Below are 16,598 nucleotides of genomic sequence, written 5' to 3'. Positions count from 1 at the left end.
TTGGAGGAGGCAGTGTTTGTGTGGCAGGTGTTGGTAACGCGGTTGTTAATACCCCAGTTGGTTAGGAGGCTGGGTCCCTGTAACAACTCTGTCTTCTGATGGTTTCTTCTTGGCCTCATTCCTTGTCTTCTGTTTAGTCTTTAAATGTGGGTGTCCTCCAGGCTTTCACTTTGGACGGCTTCTCACTCTGCATCGGGAGGGTCGCGGTCCGTTTTCGTTACCGCCTGTGCTGATGACTCCCCACCCACGTCTCCAGCTTAGACTGCTTCTCTGAGTCTCCCACATCCTGGGTGTGACCTGACGTTAGAGCATGGGAGTCCGACAACAAGCAGACGTGTTTACAAACACTTTTGCAAGTTAAATAGTGCCCCACTCGGTGATTGCCTGGTACCAGCACGCTTGTGAACCCAAACATAGCAACTCAGATCTATCCAGATGATCCAGAGCCTCCTTCTATATCATAAAGATGGAAGTGTAAAATGAAGACCGCCGAGGCAGCGCCTGAGAACCCGCAGACCTCGTTTGGACAAACACCAGGCTCTTAAGTCTTCACTCCTTTTTGGCCTGCACGTAAAGCCGCGTGTTAGCCTGTCTCTGCCACGCCATCCCGTGCCACCCTCCTCTCCTTCCTCCAAAACGGAGCTGATTCTTTTTCCTTAAGCACCTCCCGTTCCCTTTCCTCTCTCTGTGCCATCTTCCTTATTCTTTCTTGTTCACTGAATCTTTCGTGACCCAGATCACTTACCTCACGGGGTCACTGTACCTTGTGCGCACGGTAAAAACGTACTCCTCTTGGCGTAAGGACATAGTAGATGCGGCTCCAAATCCGTACAGCTACACGATGTATCACGAGGTACTGATGCCGAGCTCCTGAAACAGGTGCGCCGTTGAAGCAGGAGAGCACTTACCCCCCGGGGGTACGGCCGTGGTGGGTGCGAGGCTCCGCCAGAGCTCTGTTGCACGCTCACCCCGGGCAGAGAGTCGTCGAAGGAAAGAGCTAGGAAAAGCGACGTCTGCAGTTCCACCCTAATCCTGTTCAAACCAATAAGCACTAATTTTTTTTTTTATCAGATGATTTAGCCATAATTCAAACAGAACCTTAGGTTAGGTTTTTTAGGGAAGGGTTAGAAAAGGTCATCGGTGAAGATTGTAATTTGGCATTTTAGGCTATAATTATTTCCTTAAATGGTAAAACAACACGGGCGTCAGGCCCTTGCCAAGCATCCTCATTCCGTCTTGGCCTGTGTGTGCATGCGTGTGTGTGTGTTTTAAGTATCAGTGTATATGGGCAGTTTGTTTCGTGCTTGACAATAATACCAAGATTTGGGAAAGTGATGGGATTTGACATCCTCGCCTCTGCCAGTAAGGGAATCGATCCCAGATGTACTTTGCTGTTTAACCTGTCCACATGATGAGAGTCGTTTACTCAGTGTCCCGTTGGATAATCCAGATCAAGGAGATTTCTTGTGAATTTGGGGGGAAAAAGAATTCTTCATATACCTACTACTAATAGAATGAATTTAATTCTATTATTTCAGAGCAGTGATTTACTGATATTTTAAAAAATCAAAGGTAATTCCCTGTTTTTCCAGATAAGCAGCAAAGATGAAGATTTTTTAGACCTTTCTGTTGACGTGGAACAAAACACATCGATCACTCACTGCTTAAGGTAATTGTAGATGCATTTATGTTGAAATTTAATGAATGTCTTTGGTTTAGAATATTTTGAAACACACAGTTCTCCGGTATAGACAAAATAAATTTATTTTGAATTTTACACAGGGGTTTTAGCAACACAGAAACTCTGTGCAGTGAATACAAATATTACTGTGAAGAATGTCGCAGCAAACAGGAGGCACACAAACGGTAATTTAGAGTTTTTAAACTGTTTTAGTGATTTCTCTGGCAATGGGTGTTATCGATGGGCTTTTCTAGCTGAAAGGGATGTGTGAAAATTTACACTGAGTGAAACTTTTGAATGTTATCGTTGGGTAATGAAGACGCATTAAGTTGTCACCAGATCAACAGCATTCCACTCTCCACCCTCAGGCCACTTTCTACACTTGTTTAACAATCCTAAACCAGTACGGTTAAAATATTTGACTTCGAGGCTTTGCTGCCTGTGTAGCTTTTTCCTTGGTGGGGAGAGGTAGGGGGAGCTGTACCCGAGTTTCCGCTCTTCCCACATAGGATGTTGGACCTTCTCTTCTTTGGGATTCGGTGTCAGGGAATGGAGTCGTCATCATCATTCTCGTTACCTTACTTCTTACTTTGAAACAATCTCAAAGTCAAAGAAAAGCTGTATGAACCGTACCAAGAATGCTATTTTACCCTAAATCGTTTGAAAATAAGGTCCTGGTGTGATGTCCCACGATCCTGGACACTTGAGTGGCCATTTCCTACCAACAAGGAAGTTTTCCCATGGCTGTATTCACCCACACGGGGAAAGTCACACTGACACGCCACTGTTCTCGTAGACCTTATTTTATTAGCGCAGATGTCCCGGTAATGTCCTTTATGGAAAAAAGGACCCGGTCCAGAAACATACATTACATTTAGTATTTGTGTCTCTTTAGTCTCTACATTTGGAACAGTTCTTTAGTCTCTTGTTGACTTTAAAAATCTTGAGAGTTTTGAAGATTACCGATTCGTTATTTTATAGACCGCCCTCTTTGGGGTCATCTCGTGTTTTCTTAGGATTAGGTTCAGGTTATGTATTCTGGGTGGGAGTCTCCCAGAAGTGAAGCTCTCTTCTTCCCGTTGTATCCTCTTAAGTGACACATGGTGTGTGGGGGTCCCTAAGACCACTCCGGACACTCACTAGAAGGACTCACAGGACTCCGTGTATGTAGTTCATGCTCACAGCTGAGACTTATTACAGGGAAAGGTGACAAAGCACGTCAGCAAAGCAGAAAACCAGGTGAGCTTCCGGGAGTCCAGTCCCATGGAGTCACGTGGGCGTACTTCACGCCTGTAGCGTTGAATGTGACGTGGGAAAAGTGTTTTCTGCTAGGGAGGCTCATTATAGACTCAGTGTCCAGTGTTTTAAACCGAAGGCTAGGCGCCGTCTGCCCAGCATGTACCAAAAGTCCAGACTCTCAGAAGGAAAACAGGTGTTGAGCATAAGCCACATTGTTTGTTCAAACAATTTAGGCGTGTGGAGACACGCTTATCATTTAGGGACACTCCTCAAATCCAAATTCTCATATATTAACCGAGGATCACCCTTATAAGCAGACCTTTCTAAAAGAAGTGTTTTTTTTAAGCATTTATTTATTATTGAGAGACAGGAGGGTGACAGAGTGTGAGCAGGGGAGGGGCAGAGAGAGAGGGAGACACAGAATCTGAAGCAGGCTCCAGGCTCTGAGCTGTTGGCACAGAGCTCGATGCGGGGCTCGAACCCCCAAACCGCAAGATCATGACTTGAGCCAGAGTGGGACACTTAACCAACTGAGCCACCCAGGGGCCCCCCAAGCAGACCTTTGTAAAGACAGTCCGAGGCCCGCTAGGTTAACCCTTTTCTGACATCCCATTACTGGTGCTGTTATCTTTGAGCACTTGATTAAGGGGATGTCTCCCAGAGTTCTTCACTCTTACGCTATGTTTTTGCTCATGTATAATTCATAAGTATTTTGTGTGGAGGTTATTTTTAGATTGTAAATACACCCATTCCTCATCAGACTTCTAATATTTTTCATTTTCTAAATCTCAGTTTGGACTCCAGGGTTTTTTTGTTTATTCGTTTGTTTTTTTCAGTGGGTTATGATCCGTTGCCATTCTTACTTTTTTTATGTGCAAATGATCCCCGATTTGGCCAGCGGGAACCCCTTCAAGCTGGCGCCTGTGTCTTTATGACCTGTCCCCTCATCCTTGAGTGTTTCTTTACTTTCTGGGACCACAAGATACTCCTGGCTCATTGTCTCATTTTGTACTTGCCTTGCCCCCACTCTGGTCCAGCCATTTCTCCAGAGAGACCTGGTTTCTTTGAGGAGGAGAATGATGTTTAGAAAGCAAGACTTTGATAGAGGTGTGCTCCCTGCTATCGGGAAGTTTCTGTTCTCGAGCCCCCTGGGTGAGCAGAGCTGGAGGGTGGGGGTATATACTCACATCTATACCTGTGTATCTTGCCTGTTGATCTTTCCGTATTAAAAAAACCATAAGTTCCCAATTAAATTCCCAATTTCACATCTCTACCTGTGTATCTTGCCTGTTGATCTTTCCATATTGAAAAACCATGAATTCACAGTTAAATCCCCAATTTCAGCCAACACCATAGGGTCCATTCTAGTTTTCTCCTTTTTCATATTTGTGGTTTCCTTCTCTGAAAGTAAAAATTGGCTCCCGTTATCTTTCTGTATTTATTTAATTGTTCAGTGACCCTGTAGGTGACCAGTCTTCTCCCTCCACCCCCACCATGCACACACGTCATACAGACATGCTCTTTGCTCTGCTTGGGTTTCCCCTCTCCCCTGACGGCACAGCCGTCTACCTAGTATGGCCCCACCTGACGGTTGAATTGAAATGTTCATGAAAAGAAGAACTTAGGTTTTTAAATGATTATCTTTTTGTTTTTCTTTTGGACACAGATACATTTATTAGGAAGGGAGGGGTTTTAGGTAGTGGACACAGGTAATCAAAGCAGATGACTCATTGTTCTCTTCTGTTAGTGAAGATGGTTGGGGTGGGTACCTCACAAAAGTTGGGGAGAGGACGTATCAGATTAATCCTGGAAGTGTAGAAGGTGTCCAAGACTGTTGGTTAAGGAAGACAGAGTCAAGGACTAGATGTAACTAAGAGGAATCCGACTCGCGAACTTCTTTGGCCACACGGAGGAAGGCGTATCTGTGAGCCTGGCTGGTCTTCGTACAGAATGACAAATAGCCGTATACGTGAGTAATTAAAGATGGTTTACAAACTCAAGCTGTTTGTTTTGCAGACATCCATTAGGTTTTAATATATCATTTAATATGAGGTTTTTTGTTAATATACATGGGGAATATATATATATATATATATATATATATATGCTCTGTAAAGAAATTAGAAAATATAGATAAGTATACGTCAATTAAGAATCATTATGAAAGTGCTGTTAACGTTTTTGTGTATCCTGGATTTTTGAAGGGTGTCTGTATGCACACATGTAATTCTTGCAATGGAATCAAATTTTTATATGCAGTTTTGTAGCTTTTTTCCCTTAATAAATGACAAGCATGTCACCGAAAGTATATTTTTACATCATTCTGATGAGGTGCTCCATAGACTTTTTGTATGGGCGTACCACTAATATACCATAATCTGTGAACTGTGTTCACAGCTAACTCTAATAGCTTAGATTGTTCCCTTTTTTTTTTTTTTTGTTTTTACTGTTACATTGCTTTGGTGAATATGCATATTTTGTATGTATATGCCCACCAACAGACACATTTTCACACGGTTTTTAGAGTATTTCTGTAGGATAAGTTGCGCGTTAATTTACGGAAAGACAGCAATACAGAAATTATCTATTTTCTACTAGGATCTAGCGTCAGCCCTTCTGATAACTTGCGTTGTAATATTGAGCAAGTCTGATTTAATCTTTTTGGGTCTCACTTGCTTTAGTTGACATCTACCAGCTCTTAGTCTCAGACTAAGAGAGTAAGATTGTGTTGGATATACAGATCATAGTTCTTATTAAAGAAACAAAAAGCAGTTTGACTTTAAAAGGTTTCAGTCTGGATGAAGTACAAAAACCATGGGATCATCTCAGTGGACACAGAAGAAGCATTTGAGAAAATTCAACACCCGTCCATGATAAAAACACTCAGCAAACTAGGGATAGAAGGAACATACCTCAACATAAATAAAGGCCATCTCTAACAAGCCCACAGCTAACATCAGACCCAGTGGTTAAAAAAAATAAGAGCTTTTTCTCTAGGATCAGGAACAAGACAAGGATGCCTAGTCTTGCCATTATTCAGCATAGTATTAGAAATCGTAGCCCGGGCAGTTAGGCAAAAAAAAGAAAAAGAAATAAAAGGCATCCAAAAGGGAAAGGAAGAAGTCAGATTCTCTCTGTTCACAGGTAACGATCTTATTGACAGAAAACCCTAAAGATGAAACAACAACAAGAAAAAAAACCTTGTTAGAACTAATCAATTCAGCAGACGTGCAGATACGAAATCAACATGCAAAAATCGGTTGCATTTCTGGGCACTAACTGAACAATCCGAAAAGAAAGTTAACAAAAGAATCCCATTTACAGTAGCATCAAAGGGAATAAAATACTTAGAAATGGACTTGATGGGGGCTAAAGACTTGTACCCTGAAAACTATAAAGTATTACTGAAAAATTAAAGAAGATATGTACAAGTAGATGGAAAGATATCTTGCGTTTATGGATTGGAAGACTTAATACTGTTAAAATGGTCATACTACCTAGAAGAGTCTACAGATTCAGTTTAACCTCTGTCAAAATCTCCATAGCAGTTTTTGATGAAATAGGGGAAAAAACACCCACGATTCATAGGAGAAATCTCGAAGGACTCTTAAAGCCAAAACAATCTTTAAAGAAAACAAAGCTGGAGGCCTCACACTTCCTGACTTCAAAACCTATTACAAAGCTACAGGAATTAAAACGGCATGGACTGGGATAAAGACAGACCTATAGATCAATGCAAAAGAGTAGAGAGCCCAGAAATAAACCCTCACTCGCATGGTCAGATGATCTACAAGTGCACCAAGGCCGCACGATACAAAAATAGGGAAAGTACACAGTCTCTTCACCCGATGTTTTGGGACCACTGGATATCCATGTGCAAAACCTTACCTTATACCATGTACAAAACTTAATTCAAAATGGATGAAAGACCTAAACATACGACCTGAAACTGTAAAACTCCTAGAATAACGGAAAGTCTTCATGACCTTGGATATGGCCATGATTTCTCAAATATGACACCAAAAAGCACAAGCAACAAAGGCAAAAGTAGACAGATGGGACTCTGTCAAGCTTAAAAATGTACGCGTAACCTAGGGAGACGATAAGTGGAGTGAAAAGGCATGAATGGGAGAAAATATTTGAAAACCAATACGTGACAAGAGGTTAATAACCCAAAATATACCAAGAACTCGTCCGGCTCAGCAACAAAAACCAGGCAAAGAACTTGAGTAAACATTTCTCCAAAGAAGATAAACAAATGGCCGCCAAGCATATGAGAAGATACTCAACTAAAGCTACTCGTCGGGAAAAGGCACATCAGAACTACAGTGAGGTATCCTTTCACACCAGTCAGGGTGGCCTTTATTGGAAAGTGAGAAAATAAGTGTGGCGACGATGTGGAGAAACTGGAGCCTCGTACACTATTGGTGAGAATATAAACTGGCATAGCTCCTGTGGAAAACAGTGTGGAGGTTCCTCAAAATACTGAAAATAGAACTACCTTATGATCTCGCGTTCCTTCTTCTAGATATATATCCAAAAGGATTGAAAACGGTGTCAGAAGAGATGTGTGTACCCCTGTGTTTATTGCTGCATCGTTCACAATAACCAACGGGAGGAAACAGCTTAGATGTCCATCTGCAGATGAGCGGATAAAGAAAATGTGGGATGAGCATAAAATGGGGTCTCGTTCAGCCTTGACAAGGAAGGAAATCTTGTCACATCTAACATAGATGAATCTTGAGCATATCACGTTAAGTGAAGTAAGCCGGTCACAAAAAGGCAAATTCTGTAGGATTCGAGTGATCTGAGGAATCCAAAGTAGTGACATTCTGAGAGACAAAATAAAATGGTGCTTGTCAGGTCTGCGGGGAGGGAAGAAGAGGAGTTATTCAGCGGGTGTAGACTTTCAGTTTGCAAAATGAAAACTTGGCAATTTTCTCCACAGTTCTGGAGATCTGTGGCACAACTGTGTGCTTATAGGGAACGCTGCCATACTCTCTGTTTAAAAGGGGTGAAGATAGTAAAGTTCATATGTTTTTTACCACAATAGAAAAATGCATGTGATTTGGCTTTCATTCGGAATCTGTGTTTGTATTAACGTAAAGACGGTGTCTTCTTTGCAACCAGCCGATCTTGGAACAACGTCAAAGAACGATTTCTGGAAATGGTGCCCTAAAATAAGTATTCCGTGATCGAATGAATTTGCTATATGGTAAAATTTCCTCTTCATTGTTTATTCATGCTTCATATTGTGGACCCTGAGGAGACCCAGAGAATAGAAGAAATTTATCTTTTTATCTTTCATACAGAATTCGTCCGCACATTGACTCCTTTCACGTAGCACCCCTGTATAGCACAGTCCAGGAAAAATACGAGGTTGGTAAATGTGGATGAGACAGTCCCGAGCTGTCACCCAGTGGGAGGATAAAAGCATAGGGTAGAAGCAAGGTGATGAAGCCGGGGAACTGGAACGAGAAGATTTGATGGCTTCTGGCGTTGTTTTAGGTGCTGTTTTCCTGTCCTCCGGGCGGGGAGTGCCGCTTGCGATTTTAAGGAGCACTCGCCTGTCACTCCCTTCTCCCTGAGAGCGGGATCTGATGGCGAGTGACAGTGGGGAGCTGAGCCAGCCTGAACGGCTCTCCACCACACCCCCTCCTCGCTCCCCTCCCTGTACTCTCTCCCCTCCCTGTACTCTCTCCCCTCCCTGTACTCTCTCTCCCTTTAGGCCACATTCAGCCGAGCCCGCCTCCAGGCCCACCGCTGTCCGCGGGCGGCGTTGAGGACGACTCACGCAGTGCCCAGGTGACTCAGCATCTGGTTGTTGTGGCCGCTGCCTGTCTCTGTCCACCCTGATCTAGTGGTAACTGAGGTTCTTCCTGTTCCTGAGGCCAAGTTCTTGCCTTCTGCTCGGTTTCCCTAGCTAGATGCGTATCGTTTTTCTGCGTGTGCAGGTTCTAGTCACGGTTAGTATCACGTCGGGAGTAGTCGGCCCTTTCACACACACCCTGTCTCCGTCTGCTGAGACTGCCGTAACAAAACCCCATAGACTGGGCGGATTATAAATAGCAGAAATGTATCGATTCGTTCGCATTCTGGAAGCTGGCGGTCTAGAATTGAGGCACCAGCATGCTGTGTTCCAGTGAGGGCCCTCTTCGTGGTCCCCAGCAGGTGCCTTCCTGCCTGGTGGAAGGACTCCCGCAAGCTCTCTAGGGTCTTTCGTGAAGACACTAATCCCATCTGTGAAGGCTCCACCCTCATGGTGTAAGCACCTCCCGGAGGCCCCACCTCCTAGAACCGTCAGGTTGGGTATTAGGTTTTGAACATGAGTTTTGGGGGGACACAAGCATTCAGACGGTAGCACCCCCTCCCCCATTTGGAATCCTCCTGAATCTGACCCGTGTGTCCGGTTGCCTAGGTCCTTCTGTCTTTTGACAGGTTGATGCTGTCCGGATGCGCACCTGGAAGCATCTCCAGATAGCGATCAGCACTCTTGCCCCCCACCCCCGGTCGGGGCACTCTGGATCTGCCCTGTCCCCCGACCTGCCTTCGTTGATGACACCCACTGGAGTCAGGCTCCGTCGGGTCCAGCTCTCCTCTCGGTGCTTCCCACTCAGTCTGGTGTCTTCCTCACGTGCAGCCATAACTTCCGTTTCCCTGTCACACTCAGCCTGACCTTCCCCAGTTAGGCCTCGTTGACATGACAGTCCACGAGAAGGTGGGATTTTCTGTCTGTACGATGACGAAACTCTTCTGCCAACAGAATTCCATTAAGTTCTTACGTGCTTGTGCTGATGGGATGTTAAAGTTGTCTGGGGTAGAGTTTGCATATTAGTGCCCTCTGGCCCGCAGTGTGTGTGGACCTCTTTGCTTGGCTCCCACCGTTTACACAAATGGGAAATTTTCCTTCAAAAAATGGTTTCTGGCCATTCTTGGGGAATCTGCAGACAGCAGACGGCTCTAGAATATGGAATTCGCCTTTGTCGTGCCCCCCCCCCCCCCTTGCCTGCAGCAGAGTGGCGGTATTCTAGTCAGGGAGTGGCCTCAGGGCCCATTCTCCGCCACCCCCACTCCTTTGGGGCGCTTTCACACTGGCTCTTCTTCAGAGGAGGAAGGAAGCTTCTGGGAATTTTTTTAACCTGTGACCTATGACCGGCAGGTGGAGAAGAGAGTGTGAAAGCCCAGTCACCTCGCCACGCTCCAGAGAAATCTGCAGCGAGATTCAGAGTCCAGGCAGGGTTTCCCCGAGGGACCAAGCTGGAGCTGCTCTCTGTGGGCTTTTTCCCGAGACTGAACCCTCAGCTGGCTTCCTCCTCTTCCCTCTCGGCTTTCCCCACTCGGCCCCCAGAGCAGCGCTCCGATAAATCTCGGGCACACGACTTCTCTCGTCAGGGTCTGCTCGCTGGGTCGTGGGGCCCCGGGTTGAGAAGATGTGCCCGCCACCCCTTCTGACGGTGGCTGCTGTAGGCATTGACTTTGTAACCTGGTGTATGACGAGGGCGTACATTTTTGCTAAGAAACTAGTATCTGCAGTCCGCTCATTCCTGGTCCAGAATACTCTGATGAGGTTGCAAGGGGACGTGCTTGTTTTTCAAAATCACATCGTGGGTAAGCATCGTTTTTCTGCGGAGATCGAAAATTTCCGGAAAACTGAAGTTGGGCTGAGGACCCTTTTCTTCCGGAGGAGAAATGGGCTCTATTAATATTTTAAAATGCTCCTTACAAATTTATGATTACTTTGTTAATTCAGGGACATAAAGGAATCTTTCCAGTTTTGCAGTTACTGGTCTTTATTTACAAAGAACCTGAGGAAAAAACATCAGCGTGTCATTTAGGAGAACTATAATATCATCGCCAAGGGAGGTTTATATGTTGCCGGATTCAGTCTGCTAATGTTCTGTTGGTTTTCACATCTTTGAGATACCGTGAGGGATCTTATTGGTCTGGGATTTTCTTGTAATACCGCTGTCAGGTTTTGGTACCGGCTTTCAGCTGGCCTCAGAAATGAGTTGGTGATCATTCCCTCTTTTATGAAGGAGTTTCTGTAAGACAGGTACAGGCACACCTCATTTTATTGTGCCCTGCTTTGTTGTACTTCGCTGCGTTTTTGTTTTTTTTTTTTTTTTAACATATTGGAGGTTCATGGCATCCTTGCGTCGAGCAAGTCTATTGAGGCCCTTTTTCCAACAGCATTTGCTCACTTTGTGTCTCTGTGTCATATTTTGGCAATTCCCACCAAATTTCATGCTTTCTCGTTATTATCACGTTTCGTATAACGACCCGTGCTCTCCGATGTCACTGGTGTAATGTTTGGGGGTAGCACAGACCACTCCCTTACAAGATGGTGAGCTTACTTGATGAGAGTTGCATGTCCTCTGAGTGCTCTCCCGTCCGCCCCCCCCCCCTGCCCCCGCCCCCCGCCCCCCGCCCCGGCCCCCTTTCCCTCTCCTCCGGCTGCTCTAGTCTCTGAGACACAACAATATTGAAACTAGGCCCGTTAGTAACCCTGCAGTGACCCCTCCGTGCGCCAGTGAAAGCACAAGTCCCACATCTCTCACTTTGAATCCAAGGCTAGAAATGGTGAAGCTTAGTGAGGAAGGGCACGTTGACGGCTGAGACAGACTGAAAGCTGGGTCCTTTGTGCCAAACTCCAGCCACGTCGCAAGTGCCGAGGAAACGTTCGTGAAGGACGCGAAGAGTGCTCCTCCAGCGAACGCACAAGTGACAAGAAAGCGAAGCAGCCTTATGTCCGACACGGAGAAGGTGTGAGTGGTCTAGACAGAAGAGCAGACCGGCCGCAACATTCCCTTGAGCCAAAGTCTGACCCAGAGCAAGCCCTCAAAACTCTCTTCAACTTTCTGAAGGCGGAGAGAGGCGAGGAAGCTGCAAGAGAAAAATTGGAAGCTGCAGGGGTGGGGGTTGAGGAGAGAAGCCGACTGTGACGTGAAAGTAAAGGCGAAGCAGCCAGTGCTAATGTGGAAGCCACAGCAAGTTCTCCAGAAGGTCTGGCTAAGATCGTTCACGAAGGTGGTTGGTGTAGACAGAACAACCGTCTGTGGAAGACGATGCGTGCCATCAAGGACTTGCACACCTAGAGGGAAGTCCGGGCCTGGCTTCGGAGCGTCAGAGGACAGGGCTCTCTTGTTAGGGGCTAACGCAGCTGGTGACCTGAAACTGATGCTCACTGGCCATTCTGAAAATGCTGGGGCCCTCCAGAATTACGCCAAATCCGCTCTGCTCTATAAATGGAACAACAAGGCCTGGATGACAGCACATCTGTTTACAACGTGGTTTACTGAATATTTGAGGCCCACCGTTGAGACCTTCTGCCCAGGGAAAAAGCAGAAAAAAGATTCCTTTCAAGTTTTACTCTTCATCCATCGGTCATGCTGCCTGGTCACCCAAGAGCTCTGATGGAGATTGTGCCCTGAGATGAATGTTTTCGTGCCTTTTGACAAGCGTCCATTCCACAGCCCGTGGATCAAGGAGTCAGTCTGACTTTCTTATTTTTCAAGAAATACATTTCATAAAGTTGCAGGTGCCACAGACAGCGATTCCTCTGATGGATCTGGGCAAAGTAAATTAAATCCCTCCTGAAATGGAAAGCCATTAAGAACAACGGGAAGAGGTCAAAATATCTTTTATAAGAGTTTGGCAGAAGTTGATTCCCACCCTCGGGGATGACTTTGGAGGTTGGGGACGGCAGTGGAGGCAGTCACGGCGGATGGGGTGGAAACAGCGAGAGAACCAGGACTAGAAGCGGGGCCTGAAGGTGGACGGCGTTGCTGGGATCTCGTGATAGGACGCGATGGGGTGAGGACTGCTTCTCACGGCCGAGCAGAGAACGTGATTTCTCGAGCTGGAATCTGCTCCTGCTGACGATGCTGTGAAGCCGGTTGAAGTGTCAACGAAGGATTTGGAATACTACACAAACTTGGTAGTTAAAGCAGGGCAGGGTTTGAAAAGACTGGTTCTAATTTTGAGGAAAGTTCTGTGAGTGAAATGCTCTCAGACAGCATCTCGCGCTCTAGAGAAATCGTTCACTAGAGGAAGAGTCCGTCAGTGTGGCAGACTTGATGATCTTCTTTTAAGAAATGCCGCAGCACCCCAGCGACCTTCATCATCACTACCCCCATCAGTCAGCAGTGAGCCAGGACCCTTCCCCAGCAAAGAGATTATGACTCGCTGAAGGCTTAGGTGATGGGTTGCAGTTTTTCACAATGAAGTGTTTTTTAATTAAGGTATCTGCATTGTTTTTTTCTGGACGTAATGATATCGCACATTTAATGGACACGGTATAATGTCAACCTAACTCTTATGTGCACTGGGAGACCAAAAATGTCATTCCGTTGGCTTTATTGCAATGCTGACTTTACTGTGGTGGTCTGGAACTGAACCCATAATATCTCTGTCGCATGCCTGTCTCTAGGATTTTCCCAGTTTTTCACGATCTAAAATAACTCTAGAAGTGAATGTTTTTCAGACGTCTTGTATCTGAGAGGATATATTTAAGTTCTAGAAGTTGGGATTACTGAGGCAAAGGCCATAAAGACTCTTACACTGTTAGCTTTCTTTCCGGGAATGAGTATCTGTTTATGTTTTTTCTTGCTAATGTTTTTCAAAGGCCAGGGTAGAATAGTAAATGTTTCCGGAATAACAAGCTGCCCACCGCATTTAAGATCTGTAGGATGCAGGTTTAGCGAGATGCTACAGAATGATTTTTGTTTTCACTTCATTAGGGGCAATGGCTTAGTAAATTTCGTTTTTTAATTAATGAAGTGTTTTGCTTCATTGAACGCTTACGGAATTCAGTGCTGCAACACTTGTCAGGTATCTGTCACGTGCCAGGCATGTTGCTCGATAGAGAAAGAAAATGAAAACAAAATAAAAATGGTTTCTCCCTGGCAAGATTTTAGACCCTAGAAGAAGAGAAAGACCCATGATCATCATAAACATGTGATGGGGTCATAAACCGTACATGCATAGAGTGAATCTAGAAAGTGCCGATGGGGGATTGAAGAGAGGGGTTACTTGTGTGGGGGGGACAGCGTTTGAGCTGAGCCTTCAGAAGAACAGGCTGTCATTAGGAGGAGCCAGGAGTGCGGAGTCGTGTCGGGGCGAAATGACATTTAAGGGCGTAATAAAGATTACTTAGAGTGTGGAGAATAGCCGGTGTTTTACAGTAAAAAACTCAACCCTAAATTTGCAGGTCATTTTACTCTCTTTTCGAGGATACACGTAGTCCTTATTCCTAATGCGGAGTTACTTCTTATCTCTGGCAAACACCTTTCGCAGAATGGTCTTTCATGCTTTTCTCGTGTCAGTCTGTTACTGAATTATATAGACTGATGGGACACATGGATTTCAGTCTCTCCTCACATCCAAAGGAGTTAGCAGCTCTAAGGAACTGGTTCTCCTCCACCAATCATAGGCATCATGTGCAGTTTGCCTTATCATTAGGGACCTGGATTTCAGAATAAGGATTTCTTAACAGCGGGCTGATGTCGTTCATCTGTTTTGAAGCCGTATTGAGTATGAATTAGATTTATGTGGTTTGTCGATGACGGGTGGGGTGGGATAGTCTTCAGATGTTCAGAATGTTGTTTTGCCAACATAGAAGTAATTGGTAGAAAGATGCAAAACTGGGCAGTGCTGGGCTATTAAAACTACTAATGGTTTGTTAATGGAATCCTAAAGTTTGATAGTTCTTTTAAGGACATGGTGTGAATGTCTTTTATGAAATTCTGTCTCCGTGTTTATTTGAATAGGATGAAAGTTAAAAAACTGCCCATGATTCTAGCTCTGCACCTGAAGAGGTTTAAGTACATGGATCAACTTCATCGATACACAAAACTGTCTTACCGGGTAGTTTTTCCTTTAGAACTTCGTCTGTTTAACACCTCTGGCGACGCAACCAATCCTGACAGAATGTACGACCTCGTCGCCGTGGTGGTTCACTGTGGAAGGTAACTGCATCCGAGGGACGAGCTGGCAAGGTTCTTGGTCTGTGGGGCGGGCGTTCGGGATGGTCCTGGCGTAGATCTTTCCGAGGCTCTCGATGCTTCCAGGTTGTCGTGTCAGGATAGGTTGATTGCAAGATGGATGTTTCAGATACAGTGCGTTTATCATTTCCTCCTTAAACTTTGGTATACTGAAATATTACTGCATTGAAATAGTACTACATTTGGTTCCACGCCTCTGTGTTCACATAGCTACTAGATGTGTATCGCTAGCCGTAACTTACTGCTTTGTGTTGTGTTTTTTATCAGTTTGTATATGTTTCCCTTATGAGAACAGGCACTTCTTAAAACAGGAAATGATTTGTCCGTTAACAAAAGAGTAACAACATTTAGGACGCCTGGGTGGCTCAGTGGGTTGAGTGTCTGACTCTTGATTTCAGCTTGTGTCATCATCTCACGGTTTGTGGGTTCAAGCCCCACATCAGGCTCTGTGCTGACAGCGCAGAGCCTGCTTAGGATCCTCTGTCTCCCTCTCTCCGCCCCTCCCCTGCTCGTTCTCTCTCTCTCTCTCTCTCTCTCTCTCAGAATAAATACAGATTAACAGCATTTAAAAGTCTTTTTTATTTATCAGATTTATCTGTAGTAAGATTTCACATGAGAGCGTAGATGGTTTACTTTGCCTGCATCCTTCAACTGTCGAGGACGCTCGTCCTCGGCAAGCCCGTGCCAGTCCAGCTATGCGTTCTCCCTCCTCAGTGGCGCATAGATTTCTAACAGGTGCTTGTGGAATTCTTAAGTGTGACCCTTTCGGCCCATCTCAGCCCCCCCCCCCCCCCCAACCAACCTTCCTGGAGTCCTCAGCCCTGTCCCTCCCACCTCCTCTCTCGCCGGACGGCATCTGTCCGTTCCACTGTGCCTGCAGCTCTGCTTTTATGTTCTGTTTTGCCCCAAAATGTGTTTGTGGAAGGTTATCTGCTGCACTGACCGTGTCCTCGGGCAGGAAGCGTTGGTGTCTTTCTGATCCCCACAGAAAGCGACACACTTACGTGCCCACGTTAGGCACTCACGCCCACTGCAGTGAGCCTGTTTTGTGTTCAGGATGCAAATCCCTAATAAACGGCCTTCCTGGGCGCCTAGTAAGTTTAGGAGCCTCAGCCCTTCCTCCTCCTATTAGTTTCTGTAACCGACTTCTGTCTGTTCTTCAAACCACCTGTTTGCCGAAGGAAAAAGCCGAGCTGCCCGATGCCTAACTTTTGTGTCCCCCACCTGCCTCCTCCCTCTCAGGCTCTGTTCCTCAGCCTTTCTGTGATTCTCTCTGCCTTTCTACCACCTTAAAAAAGTACAAAAAAAAATAAAATAAAATAAAATTCTTAGCCTCTTATATAAACACGTGATTCTTTAGATGAACCCCCGAGAAATGGGGAAAATCTGTTTATTTTGGTTTTTATTTCAGAATTTTAGAATTAAAAGCCTTCTTAAAAAACTAGTTCTGAGGGGTTTTCGTCTGTGGGGAAAGAGCGGTCCTCTTGTTTGTGTCGCTTTGTCACCTCGGGTACTCGGCTCCCCTAACCGGGTCAGAGGAGCCGACACCAGGAGGCACAGAGGCTGCTTATTCCTTTATCTCATGTTGCTACTCTTAAGATAATGTTCACATTAACAGTACTTTGTGTGGAAAATTATCTCAAATTCTATACTATAACAATTACAGTGGAATTATA

The 16,598-nt window shown here is 45.3% G+C and overlaps 1 protein-coding gene and 1 long non-coding RNA gene across 4 annotated transcripts in view; one reads left to right on the top strand and one right to left on the bottom strand.

Moving 5' to 3' along the window:
- Nucleotides 1–16,598, top strand: part of USP12 (ubiquitin specific peptidase 12) — a 106,074-nt gene that overhangs the window by 84,141 nt on the left and 5,335 nt on the right. For 2 of the 3 annotated variants that reach the window (XM_023250229.2, XM_045045350.1), the window contains 3 exons: nt 1,593–1,669; nt 1,783–1,866; nt 14,689–14,886. In XM_023250229.2, the coding sequence (XP_023105997.1) occupies nt 1,593–1,669; nt 1,783–1,866; nt 14,689–14,886 (359 nt within the window). The remainder of the gene's footprint in view (nt 1–1,592; nt 1,670–1,782; nt 1,867–14,688; nt 14,887–16,598) is intronic. The other variant, XM_045045340.1, reaches the window with a different exon arrangement.
- On the bottom strand, nt 7,488–9,891 carry LOC123382129. Its single transcript, XR_006590052.1, has 2 exons — nt 9,487–9,891; nt 7,488–8,517 (listed from the first exon to the last, which is right to left on the bottom strand). It is a non-coding gene; the product is annotated as an uncharacterized LOC123382129 (long non-coding RNA).

This window comes from Felis catus, chromosome A1 (genome assembly GCF_018350175.1).
Source record: "Felis catus isolate Fca126 chromosome A1, F.catus_Fca126_mat1.0, whole genome shotgun sequence".
Taxonomy (NCBI): Eukaryota; Metazoa; Chordata; class Mammalia; order Carnivora; family Felidae; genus Felis; species Felis catus.
Note: the sequence above shows the minus strand (reverse complement) of the source record. Positions and strands in the feature narration are given on the sequence as shown.